The sequence below is a fragment of the Tupaia chinensis genome, unplaced genomic scaffold (genome assembly GCF_000334495.1).
Source record: "Tupaia chinensis unplaced genomic scaffold, TupChi_1.0 Scaffold149501_1, whole genome shotgun sequence".
Taxonomy (NCBI): Eukaryota; Metazoa; Chordata; class Mammalia; order Scandentia; family Tupaiidae; genus Tupaia; species Tupaia belangeri.
In genome coordinates, this window is record NW_006209345.1 from 4,171,737 (window position 1) to 4,186,085 (window position 14,349).

A 14,349-nucleotide genomic window follows, 5' to 3' on the forward strand; every position below is an offset into this window, starting at 1 on the left:
TGTGGGGGGGGGCGGGAGGCACGGCCGAGGCGGGCGTGTCCTCGGGGTGACCTTCTGACTGATCCCCACAGCTACCACCTGGTCGGGATCAGCTTCTTTATCTTGGGACTGGGCACCCTCCTTCCCTGGAACTTCTTCATCACAGCCATCCCGGTGAGACTCGAGGCCCGAGTGACAGCCCCACAAGCACGACCACCATTTGCCCCTCCAGCCTCTATGGACTGAAGCTCTCCATGCGGTCGCCCCTCCCACCCCACCCCCACATGCTGCCTGTGACTCTTCACTGTGCCCCTTTGTCAGCTGAAGCGTGGAGTGTCAGCGAGAGGACTGCCTCTTTCATGCCCAGGAAAGCCAACCCTTCCGGAATGCCCACAACCCACAGGGACAAAGCCACCAGTTAAGGGTGTCCGTAAAACCAGGAAAGGAGCTACCCACCCACCTCTTACTTGTGAATATTCCTGGGCTAATCACTCCAAAAGCGGGTTATCCAGTCCTTTGGTTTTCTTTGCAACGACATGAATTACATTCGCTTATTCAACAAACATTTAATGAGCACCTACTGGATGAGGCACTGAGTATGGAGGAAGAAACATAGACAGGCTCTTTCCTCATGGAGCGTTTATTCTCTTAGGAGAACGCAGAAATGTGGCATTGGCATTTCCTTTGGGACTGAAATATTCATATGTAGTTAATGTGACCACTCTCTAGGTACCTCCAGAGTGCGGGCTCTGTGCTAGGCCCTGGATACCCAAGGATGAATCAGCCCCTGGTCTTGAGAGCAAGATTGGGCCAAAGAGCTATTAATAATGTAACACAACACGTGTTCTCCCCGGCTTGGCACATAGGGCTGTGGATCCCCAGGGGAGAGAGAACATGCCATCTGTTTCATAGAAGAAGAGATGTGTAAATTAAGAGTAGGGTATGAGAAGTGTGCGTGTAGGGGGTGTGGTCAGGAAGGGAGAAGGCAGTCCAGGCAGGCAACAGTCATACAAAGGCATTAGACAGGAGAAAGATCCGGAGCTTTAAGGTATCTGGTGCTTAGCAGGACCAAGCAGGAGATGGGGTGCAAAAGGGAGGTGGAGCTCTGATTCCGAAGGCCCCAAATGCTGTTCCAAAAAACGTGGGGCTTTGCCTTGCCGATAATAGGAGGCATGAGTGGGGGCTGGGGATGTTAAACAGAGCAGTAAACCATATGCACTAGAAAGCCTTGAATCCCAGGAAAGTTTGCACCTGCCAACCCAGTCCACAGTACCCTGAGTCCTTGTACATCCTGCCAACACCCCCTCCAAGGAGTCTCCTGCTGAGTGGAGCAGCAGTCTCCATCCCTGTCCCTCCACAGCCTTCTGTGCAGCGAAGATCCCAGAAAGAATGCAATTTTTCAGCACCTAAGCCAGAGCCTGGCTTACAGTAGATGCTCAGTAAATACCTGTGGAATGAATGAATCTAGACGCTGCTACAGGGGTGGGGGTGGGGAGGAACCAGGGCACTGAAGAGATAAGATGATCCAAAGATGGAGCCACGCCTGATTCTCGGCCCTTAACACTTGGGCCCTGTCCTAGACTTCCGCCATTCAATCAGTGTACATTCATGGAGCTCTGACTGTGTGCCAGATGCCAGGGATGGTGCAAGGACAAGGCAGACAGTCCCCACAGACATCAGCCAGTCACCAGCATGGGGAAAGGGAAAGGGGAAGGCTGGGGTGTCCCTGATCCTACACTACCTCCCCATCTGGCAGTACTTCCAGGGGCGGCTGGCAGAGAGCAACTGCACAGCTGGGACCCTGAGCACCAACCACACAGGCCCTGCGGACACCTTCAACTTCAACAACTGGGTGACGCTGCTGTCCCAGCTGCCACTGCTGCTCTTCACCCTCCTCAACTCCTTCCTGTACCAGTGGTGAGAGGCCTGCCCCCACCCCCATCAAGGCAGTTTGAGCTGGGCCCAGGAAGACCTCCCACCCACACTTCCTCCTTCCTCCTGCATGTCCCTGCAACCCCGACAGCCTGACCCCAGGATGAGCATCCTGCAGAGCCTCCCTGTCTGGCCTGGGCCCTGCTGACTCCACTCTGCCCCCCTCTGAGCAGCATCCCTGAGGTGGTGCGGATCCTGGGCAGCCTGCTGGCCATGCTGCTGCTCTTTGCCTTGACGGCAGCGTTGGTCAAAGTGAACATGAGCCCCGGGCCCTTCTTCTCCATCACCATGGCCTCCGTCTGGTTCATCAACTGTGAGCACTTCTGTCCCTCCCTTCCTCCCCAGCCTTCGGCCTGGCCTCTTCCTTGTAACCCAAAGGGCCCAACATAGCCAAGAAGGGAAGGCAGTACTGTTAGCACCCATATCCCAGAAGAAGAAACTGAGGCCCAGAGGGAGAGGAAAAGTCACTTGTCCCAGGCCCTGCAGTGACCTAGGAGCAGGCCTTCTGGCCACCAGCCCCTCAGATCAGTGGCTGCACCTGGAAAGAGGAATGAATGAGACCGGGTGGGTGGGGGGTGGGAGTGGAGAGTGGAGGGAGAGGGGGTTGCACTAGAAAGCCTTGAATCCCAGGAAAGTTTGCACCTGCCAACCCAGTCCACAGTACCCTGAGTCCTTGTACATCCTGCCAACACCCCCTCTAAGGAGTCTCCTGCTGAGTGGAGCAGCAGTCTCCATCCCTGTCCCTCCACAGCCTTCTGTGCAGTCCTGCAGGGCAGCCTCTTTGGGCAATTGGGCACTATGCCCTCCACCTACAGCACCCTCTTCCTCAGCGGCCAGGGCCTGGCTGGGATCTTCGCTGCCATCGCCATGCTCATGTCCATGGCCAGTGAGTGCACTTGGGTGGCTGGAGGGCTGGGTTGGCCTCTGGGGTCTGGGGAAACAGAAGGTTTACAGGAGTGGCTTTGCGGTGGAAATGGAGGTGATGGAGAATTGGGATCCGGGTCTGAGACTAGGAAGTAGGGCTCTAGGGCCCTGTAGTGAGGATGACCAGGGAAGATCTGGCTGACTTAGAGCCAAGAGCAGGATTCCTAGGTTGGTTCTGGTATGTGGCAATAGGCTGAAATTGAGGGACAAGGGATAGGTCTGGGATTCAGAGAGACTTGGGTTTTAATCCATTTCACTGCTCACTAGCTGAGGGCACTCGACTAGCCATTTGACTTGAAGTACAGTTTCCCCACCTCCATGATTATTAGAGCTCCCTGCTCAGATGGTAACACACTATAAAAAGAATGCTCCTGGCATGTAGTAGGTGCTCAACAAAAATGACACGTAGGGAAACGTGGGATGCGAAAGGCTGGTCTGGGGTCCTGTACAAGAGTCCCAAGTTTGCCAGTGAAGAGAGGAACAGAAGAGGCTAGGAGAAGCCTACTCTGTTAGAGTTGAAGGCCCTGTAGGAACCAGTGAGACCACCCACCTCTCCTCTACAACTGAAATTTCTGCCACAGGTGGTGTAGATGCCCAGACTTCTGCCCTGGGGTATTTCATCACGCCCTGTGTGGGCATCCTCATGTCCATCGTATGTTACCTGAGCCTGCCCCACCTGGTGAGTCTGCTGTGATGCTCAAGACCCCATCTGAGTCTGACACCCCAAGAGAGGCCGGAGGAGTTGGAGAAGACCTGGACTCAGCCTTGATCCCCAGAGAAGTTGGCCACTGGGGGGACTCAGCTCTAAGCCAATGGTGTGGGCAGAGATTCAGACCCTTTGGCCAAGCCAATCAGGACCAATGCTTGCTCACCCTTCTACAGAAATTTGCCCGCTACTACCTGGCCAAGAAACCATCACGGGCCCAAGCTCAGGAACTGGAGACCAAAGCCGAGCTTCTCCAGGCTGGTAAGCCCTGGGACCCTGGCAGGGAGGCAAGAGGCCCAGAGGAAGCTAGAGCCACCTCATCTGGGAAGCATTTCTATCCCCAGCTCCAGTTCCATCCCTAGGAACCTTGTGCACGCAGAGGCAGAAGATCATAAAGGAAAGTCAGGAGGATTAAAGTCATACCTACTATTCTCTGAGCTTCAGTTCCCCTCTCTATAAAATGGGGAGGCAGTAGAGCTTCATGCACTCAAGCTCGGGGTCCGAAGGCACCTGAGTTTGAATCCTGGCTTCATAACATCCCAGCTGTGTGGCCTTAGACAGTCTCTTAACCTCTCGAGCCTTCTGAGCCTCAGTTTCTCAATGTAAAGTGATGGCCGTGAGATTTTCCATCTAAGTACTTAACCCATAACCTGGCACACCTACAAGGGGTCTCTTCAGAAAGATCATGGACAATACATATAATGAAAAATTATGCATAGATTTCAAGGGGTTTTTTGTTGTTTTTTGTTTTGTTTTTTTAAGGTCTGCTATAGGGTGTGTATGCTTGCTGGAGAAAGGGAGAAAGGAAAAGAGAGAGAAAGGGAAAAAGTGAGAAAGCATCCCTAGGGGAGATAACCAATCCCTTCTCCATTCTCCTCTCAGGATTCTGAGTATGCATATACACACGCCCAGCATGGCTTTTTTTGTTTTGTTTTGTTTAATTTTATTTATTCATTCATTTTATTTTAATTTGATCAGAGAGAGAAAGGGAAAGTGAGAAAGCAAGTCGCCAGGCCCAGGACTTGAACTGTGGTCAGCCATGTGGGAGTGTCCAGCACCTTAACCACCACGCCACTGCTGGCCCCACCCAGCATGTTTTTTAAGCCCCGGGTCCAGGACTCAAACCTCACAGTTGGTCATGTGATATCCAGCTGCCTTGACCACCATGTTACCTGGCTGTCCTAAATTTCAAAGTTGTTTTCACTGAAATAAACTCTTATTAAGTTTATCCATGAACTTTTGGATGTCCGCTGTAGTTATGCATAGTTCCATTATTAATTCCCATCACCCATACCAGGGCTGGAGGAGGACCACTTGTGTTAACTGCTGGGACTCTCCTGTCAGCCTGCTGTCAAGAAACACATGGACCATAGGCATGACCCATCTTTCCTCTTGCCCCAGATGAGAAGAACGGAATTGCTAACAGCCCCCAGAAGGCAGTCTTGACTCTGGATCTTGACCCTGAGAAGGAGCCGGAGCCAGAGGACCCCCAGAAACCAGAAAAACCTTCGGTCTTTGTTGTCTTCCGGAAGGTTTGGCTTGGATATAGCCCCCAGCCACTGTCCTTGGGGAAGAAGAGAGGGACAGTCTCCCAGCTCTCACCAGAGACACTTCGAATGGAATGGAGCCCTAGTGCTCTCGTTGTATGACCTCCAGGTCACAGGGTCATCGTGGATCAGGGACACAGCTGGGCCAGGCCCCAGGTGTCCTGCTCTTGGGCAGGGCTTGAACAAGAGGTTGGGGCTGAGCGCTGGGCCCAGACTTCCCTGCCTGCTCACACCCCTGCCTCCGGCTCCCAGATCTGGCTGACGGCGCTGTGCCTTGTGTTGGTCTTCACAGTCACCCTGTCCGTCTTCCCTGCCATCACAGCCATGGTGACCAGTTCCACCAGCCCCGGGAGGTGGAGTGAGTGTTGGGATGCACAAGAGGGCAGGACTGGGTCCACAAAGGGGAGAGGAGGGAGGAGAGGCATGGAGACCTGTATGAGACACCAGTCCGTTCTCTCCCAGGTCGGTTCTTCAATCCCATTTGCTGCTTCCTTCTCTTCAACGTCATGGATTGGCTGGGACGAAGTCTAACCTCTTATTTCCTGTGGGTGAGCACACCTGAGCTGGGTAGTCTGATGTTTTAAGAAGCAGCTGGGGGGTCCAGAGATGTCTGTTACGTCACTAGACTCCCACATGGTCTACTACAGTTCGAGTCCTGAACTCGGTGGCTTGAAACTCACACTGGACACGTGTGCATGTGCATGCCCAAGATCCCAAGAGGAGAATGGAGAAGGGGTTGCGGCATGGCCATGCCCCATGGGCGGGGAGGTGTATGTGATTTCTCACTCCCTCTCATTGTCTCTGTCTCTCTCTGGTGAATGCACACACCCTAAGACAAAAACCTCTTAAAAAAAAAAAAAAAAGAGCCAGCTGGAAATCAGAGGGCCTGAAGGAGCATAGCAAAGTGATTTTCCAATCGTGAGTGATCTGGCGATAGAACAGTTAGCTAAGTGGCAGTGAGCATGGCCCTTGGAGGTGTGCAAGCCAGGGACTGGGCTGTGAGCTCCTTGGAAGCAGAAGCCTTGGCCAGTTGACCTCTGCTCCCAGCATCCAGCCCAAGGCCCAGCCATTGATGCTTAAGGAATGCTAGGTGGAGGTGTCTAGACTGGGTAAAGGGTTGGACAAGATTCCTAGTTTTTGGATTGCTTTTAGCCACGATGCTGTTTCTTTTCATAAAATCTTCCAAGAAGACCTAATAAATAAAGCAGATCCAAGATGAGCTTCTCTGATCTAAGTCAGGATGAGACCTGAATCTGCAGCTCCCAATGCCACTCAGAACCTCCATCTATCCCAAAGGAGGTCTGTGGAACCCCCAGAGTACTCGGAGGAATCAAGTTTGAAAACCATAGCTGCCGTTTAAGGTCTCTTCCAGTTCTGCCATGGAGAGAGCACAAGCTAGAGCTGGAGAGAGACAGAGGCCAGCTTCAGGCCAGACCCTGTCTGATGGGTGGCCTTGGCCCAGCCCCTTGTGCCCTACGGGCTCCCACACTGAGTCCTCACTGGCTCAAGTCAGAGGAGGTTAGGGGGTGCTTGATCCTATGGGTGTCCTGAGATCAGGTGGTCCCAGAGATCACCCCACACTCACCCCAGCCTTTGTCACAGCCAGACGAAGACAGCCGGCTGCTGCCCCTACTGGTCTGCCTGCGCTTCCTGTTTGTGCCACTCTTCATGCTCTGCCACGTGCCCGAGAGGTCCCGGCTGCCCATCCTGTTCCCGCAGGACGCCTACTTCATCACTTTCATGCTGCTCTTTGCTGTTTCTAATGGCTACCTGGTGTCCCTCACCATGTGCCTGGCGCCCAGGTCTGGGGTGGGCTGGGTTGGGCTTGGGGGAGTGGGTTTGCTCTCTGAGGAGGGACGCCTGCAAGGCAGAGAGGGCCCATTCTGCTTCTGCCAGCCCTGGTTCTGGGGACTTCTCTGTGGGCCTTAGTTTCCCCATCTATAAAATGAACAGGTTGGGCTGTTGTTACCTTTCGAGCCCTCAGCTCCGAAATTCTGTCGAAGAAGAGCTAAAATTTTGATCAAAAGCAGGACTATGGGGACCAGCAATTAGCATAATGGCTATGTCGCTGGACTCCCATGTAGTCGACCGCAGTTCGAGTCCTGGACCCGGTGGCTTAAACTCACGCCGGGTGTGTGTGCATGCGTGCCCAAGATCCCGAGAGGAGAATGGAGGAGAAGGGATTACAGTGTGGCCATCTCCCCTGGGGGGGGATTTCTCACGTCCTCTCTCTCTCTGTCTGTCTGGCGAGCACAGGTGCCCTATAGCAAAAAAAAAAACTATCAAAAAAAAAAAGGCAGGACTATGGGTCATTTCCTCTAGGGGCAAGGGAGTTGAGAATTTAGGGAGAGTAAAGTCAATGGGGGAGGTGTAGATAAAATTAGAGACCTTTTTTCAAGAAGAAAGGCAGTGGAATCCAGAATCCCATAATGGGTTTCTAAAAAGTATTTATTTAATTTTATTTATTATTATTAGTTTTAATTTTACTACAGGGCATATGCACTCAGCAGAGAGAAACAGATAGAAGGAAAACGAGAAAGCCAGCCTCCAGGTCCGGAACTTGAACCAAGATCGACCATACGCAAGTCTAGCACCTTAACTACCGTGCCACCTGCTGGTCCCACTATAATGATTTTTCTGTTTATGTTGTCTTTAAGTCTGTTTCTTTCTTCCTTGAGCTAGAGAGACAGAGACAAAGTACCCCCAGCAGGATCTTGACACCAGGCTACATCCTCCAGCCTCATCCAGGTCATGGGCGTGCTTGTGCCCAGCAGACTTACGGAAGTCTCTGGATGTGAACCGAGAGTTTTCTGATGTGGGGCAGCATCACTGAGTGTCATGTTTTCCTGCTGTGCCAGTGGCCAGACTCTAGAATCCCATCATGTTGGACCCAAAAGATCCTGAGAGTTGCCTTTGTCCAGAGTCCTCATTTTATAGATCGGGAAACAGACCTAATTGTAGCGGCACGGAACTTGGGTCAGAGTTGAGACTAGAACTCAGAAGTTGTGACACAAGGACGGGCAGAGGGCTTTGGCTGAGGACAGGTGGAGGGTGTTGGCTGGGGCAGGGCCTAAGCCCAGCGTTTTCTCAAAGCTCCTACTCCTATGTGTTCTAGGCAGGTGCTGCCTCAAGAGAGGGAGGTGGCTGGCGCCCTCATGACCTTCTTCCTGGCCCTGGGACTCTCCTGCGGAGCCTCCCTCTCCTTCCTCTTCAAGGCGCTGCTCTGAAGTGGCCCAGCCAGGGCTCTCCCCGCAGTCTTCTCCGTGCCCCCTTCTGGAGTGGAGATGCAGCCAAGGGAGCGGTCGCCGGGCTCAGGCCTCTGCTGGGCCAGGAGCCCTTGGTCTGGTAGGGCCTGGAGTGGGCAGGAGCTGCTCTCCACATCTGATCAGTGACTACGTGGGGTGCTGCAAGGAAGACTTCTCCACCGGTCGTTCTAACCCTTACCCAGGAGTGGAACTACAGAGGGACAGACAGTTCTCCAGGAAGCATAAGACCTCATTGAAAGGGCAGTGATCAGGGAAGAGGGCGCAGGCCATGGCCCTTCCCCACCATCAGGACTGCATTCGGTTATTCATAAGGAACTTGCTAATTACCAGGGAACAGAGGCTACCAATGGGGCATTGCCAGGAGTGGGGCTGCCCAACCCCTGCCCCCGGTTCAGAGTGGGAGGTGGGGCCAGCCCAAGACAGGAGCCTTCCATCCCCTCCAGGCCTCAGCAACCCCATGGTCATGTCTCTCCAACTCCAGGGCAAAGGGTGGAAAGGAGGGACAGGTGTTGAGGAAGTGGGGGTGCTCAAAGGACTGGCTAAGGGCCTTTACCAGTGTTTTCATTGCCAACGCTTACTGTCCCACTTCCCAGAGTCCAGCAGGGCCTGGATCCCGGAACTGTAAGTTGCCTTTGTGTGTGCATTGCACTTTACAGTCTGCAAAGCTCTTGTACACCCACTCTCACTGAAGCATCTTTGAGGCCTTGGAAGAAGCTAGGCAGGGATTGTACTTCCCCCGTTGTATAGGGGAAGACACTGAGTCCCAGGAGGAACGATTAGCCCAAGCTAGGGCCAGGACCCAACCCCCATCTCCCTCCTCCGAGTAGGTGCTGTTCTTCCTGCCCACCACCTGCTTCTCTTGTTCTCAAGGGATTCAGCAGAAGCCCTAAGCACTTTCTCCACCTTCTTCCTCAGTTCCTCTTTCCAGCCCTGCTCCTGAGTCTAATAACAACCCATTCATTTGTATGATGCATTCCCTGAGTCTTCATTTCCAAGATGCTGTCAGCTCTGTTGGCCTCAGTGAGCTGGGTGGGGCTGGAGTGACTGTATGCACTTGACAAATGGGATGACTGAGGCCAAGACATGAGCATGGACTGGTGAGCCCCTCTGTACTGGATCTCTGGGTCACATGATAGCCAAGAAGTACTGACTTACCAGCAGGAGCCCTAAGCACTTTCTCCACCTTCTTCCTCAGTTCCTCTTTCCAGCCCTGCTCCTGAGTCTAATAACAACCCATTCATTTGTATGATGCATTCCCTGAGTCTTCATTTCCAAGATGCTGTCAGCTCTGTTGGCCTCAGTGAGCTGGGTGGGGCTGGAGTGACTGTATGCACTTGACAAATGGGATGACTGAGGCCAAGACATGAGCATGGACTGGTGAGCCCCTCTGTACTGGATCTCTGGGTCACATGATAGCCAAGAAGTACTGACTTACAAGAAGCCCTTGGACCCTGGACAGAGCACTGGGCTCTGATATCAAAGAGAAAGTTGGGACCAGCAGGTGGCATGGTGGTTAAGGTGCTGACCACGGTTCAAGTCCCAGACCTGGGACTTAAAAAAAAAAGTTGAGGCACAGTATGACCTTGGTTGCCAAAATAAGCCACAGGGCAGACCCTGAGTAAGGATTCATTCCTTTGACTACTGTTCATAGACTCCAGCCCTATGGTAGGCCCTGACTGGTCTGGAGATCCTGAAACAAAGGAGACGTGGCCCCTGTTCCCAAGGCTTTGGGAGGTAGAATGTAACCTGTGAATCTGCTTATGAGGACCCTGAAGACTATAACAGAGGACTCCAGAGGAGGAAACCATTGATTCCATCTGATAAATCAGAGCAAGCATTCCAGAAGAGGTGTTTCCTCAGCTGGGCCTTGAGGGATGAATATGAATTTGCTGGACTGAGGTGAAAGAGGGGCACCCCCGATGGGCTCCATGACTTGGTAGTTAAGACCACTGGATCCCACATGGCCAACCCCAGATCTGGTGGCTTGAGAGGAACATGCTGGGTTTGTACACATGCATGCCCAAGATCCCGATAAGATGGAGAAATGGAGGAGGGAGGAATGCAGTGTGACAATTTATTGGGGGGGGGGATCTTTCCCTCTCTCTGTGGTGAGTACATAGTACTGACTTACAAGAAGCCCTTGGACCCTGGACAGAGCACTGGGCTCTGATATCAAAGAGAAAGTTGGGACCAGCAGGTGGCATGGTGGTTAAGGTGCTGACCACGGTTCAAGTCCCAGACCTGGGACTTAAAAAAAAAAGTTGAGGCACAGTATGACCTTGGTTGCCAAAATAAGCCACAGGGCAGACCCTGAGTAAGGATTCATTCCTTTGACTACTGTTCATAGACTCCAGCCCTATGGTAGGCCCTGACTGGTCTGGAGATCCTGAAACAAAGGAGACGTGGCCCCTGTTCCCAAGGCTTTGGGAGGTAGAATGTAACCTGTGAATCTGCTTATGAGGACCCTGAAGACTATAACAGAGGACTCCAGAGGAGGAAACCATTGATTCCATCTGATAAATCAGAGCAAGCATTCCAGAAGAGGTGTTTCCTCAGCTGGGCCTTGAGGGATGAATATGAATTTGCTGGACTGAGGTGAAAGAGGGGCACCCCCGATGGGCTCCATGACTTGGTAGTTAAGACCACTGGATCCCACATGGCCAACCCCAGATCTGGTGGCTTGAGAGGAACATGCTGGGTTTGTACACATGCATGCCCAAGATCCCGATAAGATGGAGAAATGGAGGAGGGAGGAATGCAGTGTGACCATTTATTGGGGGGGGGGCTCTTTCCTGTGGTGAGTACATGTGCTCTCCAGAAAAAATTTTAAAAAGCAAAAAGGGCACCCCAGTGAAGAAATCAGAAGGCAAAGGGGTGACATATTTAAAGTGCCAGAAAAACAAAAAGAACAAGTCATCCAATCATCTATATCCAGAAAAACTATCCCTTGAAAATGAAAGCGAGGGCCAGCCCTGTAACACAGTGGTTAAGTGCTGTGCAGGGAAAGCTGGATCACACATGGCCGACCATGCTTTGGATCCCGGCCCCTCCAGCTTGAAACACATGCTGTGTGTGGTGTGTGTGTGTATTTCAAATCCTGATGGGATGGAGAAGTAGAGGAAAAAGGATTGGAAAGGGTATGACCATGTGCCATTGGGTTTTGGTTTTTTTTCTCTCTCTCTGGCAGTAAAAGAAAGGATGGGTCAGCCCTGTAGCCTGCCTGGTAGTCAGGAAAGTCAGATCCCACATGGCTGACCATGGTTCAAATCTCAGCAGGATGGAGAAATGAAGAAGGGATTGTGGTATGACCACACTCTACTGAGGGATGCTTTTTCCTCCCTTCCCACCCCCTTGCTACCTCTCTCTGGTGAGTGCACACATCTTCTGGCCATTAAAAAAATAGAAAGAAAGAGAAATTAAGACATTCTCAGATCAATAAAAGCTAAGGGAGTTTGCCACTGGTGGGTCTTTTCTGCAAGAAATACTAAAAAGTCATCCAGGTGGGGACCAGCAGATAGTGTAATGGCTACATCGCTGGACTCCCATATAGTTAACGGCGCTTTGAGTCCTGGACCCACTGGCTTAAACTCATGCTGGGAGCCGGGAGCATGTGCGTGCGCACCCAAGATCCCAAGAGGAAAATGGAGGAGAAGGGACTGTGGTGTGGCCATCCCCCCTGGGAGGTAATTTCTTGCTTTCTGTTTCTCTGTCTCTGTCTTTCTGGTGAGCGCACATGCCCTATAGGAAAAACCTCTCATAAATAAATAAATAAATAAAAAAAAAAAAAAAAAAAAAAAACGGTCATCCAGGTGAAAACATAAAGATACTAGACAGGACCAGCAGGTAGTGTGGAGGTTAAGACACTGGATCCCACTTGGCCAGCTGTGTGGTTTGAGTGCCAAGCCTGGCAGCTTGAAATCACACTGGGTATATGTGTGCCCAAAATCCCTAGAAGCCGAGGAGAAGAGATTGCAGCCTGGCCATCCCCTGAGGAATCATCCCTCTTACTTTCCCTCTCTCTTTCTCTGGTGAGCACATATACCCTATAGCAATAACAAAAAAACAAACAGGATACTAGAGAGTAATACAAACCCATATGAAGAAATAAAGAACACTGATCAAGGTTAACGGTGCAGGTAAATACAAAATCCAGGATAATAAAACATTTTAATAATAACTTTTCTTTTCTTTTCTTTTTTTTTTTTTTTGGAGAGATTTTCACTGTAGGGCGCGTGCGCTCGCCAGACAGACAGAGAGAGACATAGAGACAGAAAGCAAGAAATCACCCCCCAGGGGGGATGGTCACGCCGCAATCCCTTCTCCTCCATTCTCCTCTCGGAATCTTGGGCATGCACGCACACGCGCCCGGCATGAGTTTTAAGCCACCGGGTCTGGGACACGAACCGCGGTCGACTACGTGGAGTCCAGCGACATAGCCATTACGCTAACTGCTGGTTCCCCACTTTTCTTTTCTTTTTATTTAATTTGCTAGAGCAGGGGTCCCCAACTGCCAGGCCATGGACTGGTGGCCTGTTAGGAAGCAGGCCACACAATAGGAGGTATGGTAGAAGAGCTAACATAGCTTCATCTGTATTTGCAGCTCCATTACTGCCTGGGCTCTGCCTCCTATCAGATCAGAGGAGGCACTGGATTGTCATAGGAGCCCCCAGATGGGATGGCCTCGTTTGGGAAAACAAGCCCAGGGCTCCCACTGATTCTGTATTATGATGAGTTGTATAATTTCATTATATGTTACAATATAACAATAATAGAAATAAAATGTACAATAAATGTAATATGCTTCAACCATCCCAAAACAATCCCCTCCCCAGAATCCATGAAAATATTGTCTTCCATGAAACCAGTCCCTGGTGCCAAAAAGATTGGGGACCACTGTCCTAGAGGGTGCATGTGCTCACCAGAGAGAAATAGAGAGTGTGAGAAAGTACCCTCCATGAGGGTTGGTTATACCACAACCCCTTCTTCATTTCTCCTTTTGGGATTTTGGGCACACAAGCACATGCTTAGTGTGGTGTTTTTGTTTTTGTTTTGTTTTAGAGGGATTTTTGCTATAGGGCATGTGTGCTCACCAAAGAGACAGAAAGCAAGAAATCACCTCCCAGGGGGGGTGGCCATACTGCAATCCCATCTCCTCCATTCTTCTCTCGGGATTTTGGGCACACATATATACATGCCTGGCATGATTTTCAAGCCACCGGGTCTGGAACTCTGACTGCAGTTGACTCTGTGAGAATCCAGCACTTTAACCACTATGCTACCTGCTGGCCCACTGCTCAGTGTGTTTTTTAAACCACCGAATACAGGCTGACTCTGCAGTTGGCCATGTGGGATCTAGCCACCTTAACCATACAACTGGCTGGCCTTTCTTCTTTTTTTTTTCTTTTTTTGGAGAGGTTTTTGCTATAGGGTGTGTGTGCTCGCCAGACAGAGAGAGCCAGAGAGATAGAAAGCGAGCAATCCCCCCCCAGGGTGCATGGCCACGCCGCAATCCCTTCTCCTCCATTCTCCTCTCAGGATCTTGGGCACACATGCACATGTGCCTGGCATGAGTTTAAGCCACCGGGTCTGGGACTCGAACTGCGGTCGACTACATGAGAGTCCAGTGACTTAGCCATTACGCTAACTGCTGGTCCCATTGCCTCTCTTCTTTTCTATATGATTTAGAAGACCAATACTAGCACATGGCATAATGGTTATGTCACTGGACTTCCACATAGTCAACCAAGTTTGAGTCCCAAACCTGGTGACTTGCTTTCTCACTGTATTTCTCTCTGGTCAAATGAAAATAAATGAATGAATAAATAAAATTAAATAAATAATTTTTGTTAAGAATTAGGGTTTTTTTTTAATTTATTTTATTCATTGTCATTATCTTATATTTTATTTGTTTGAAGTTGACCAGAGACGGTGAGAGAGAAGGAAAGTGAGAAAGCAAGCTGCCAGGTCCAGGACTCAAACCACAGTCGTCACTGGG

The 14,349-nt window shown here is 51.1% G+C and overlaps 1 protein-coding gene across 1 annotated transcript; it reads left to right on the forward strand.

Moving 5' to 3' along the window:
* Window positions 1-39: 39 nt before the first annotated feature.
* Window positions 40-9,329, forward strand: SLC29A2 (solute carrier family 29 member 2; the record flags this gene model as incomplete). Its single annotated transcript, XM_006171369.3, has 11 exons — window positions 40-153; window positions 1,736-1,896; window positions 2,085-2,224; window positions 2,663-2,797; window positions 3,417-3,514; window positions 3,718-3,802; window positions 4,943-5,073; window positions 5,341-5,446; window positions 5,551-5,636; window positions 6,691-6,890; window positions 8,204-9,329. Coding segments are annotated over 11 exons (1,368 nt in total), but the record flags the coding sequence as incomplete, so codon positions are not given.
* Between the last annotated feature and the right edge of the window lie 5,020 nt (window positions 9,330-14,349).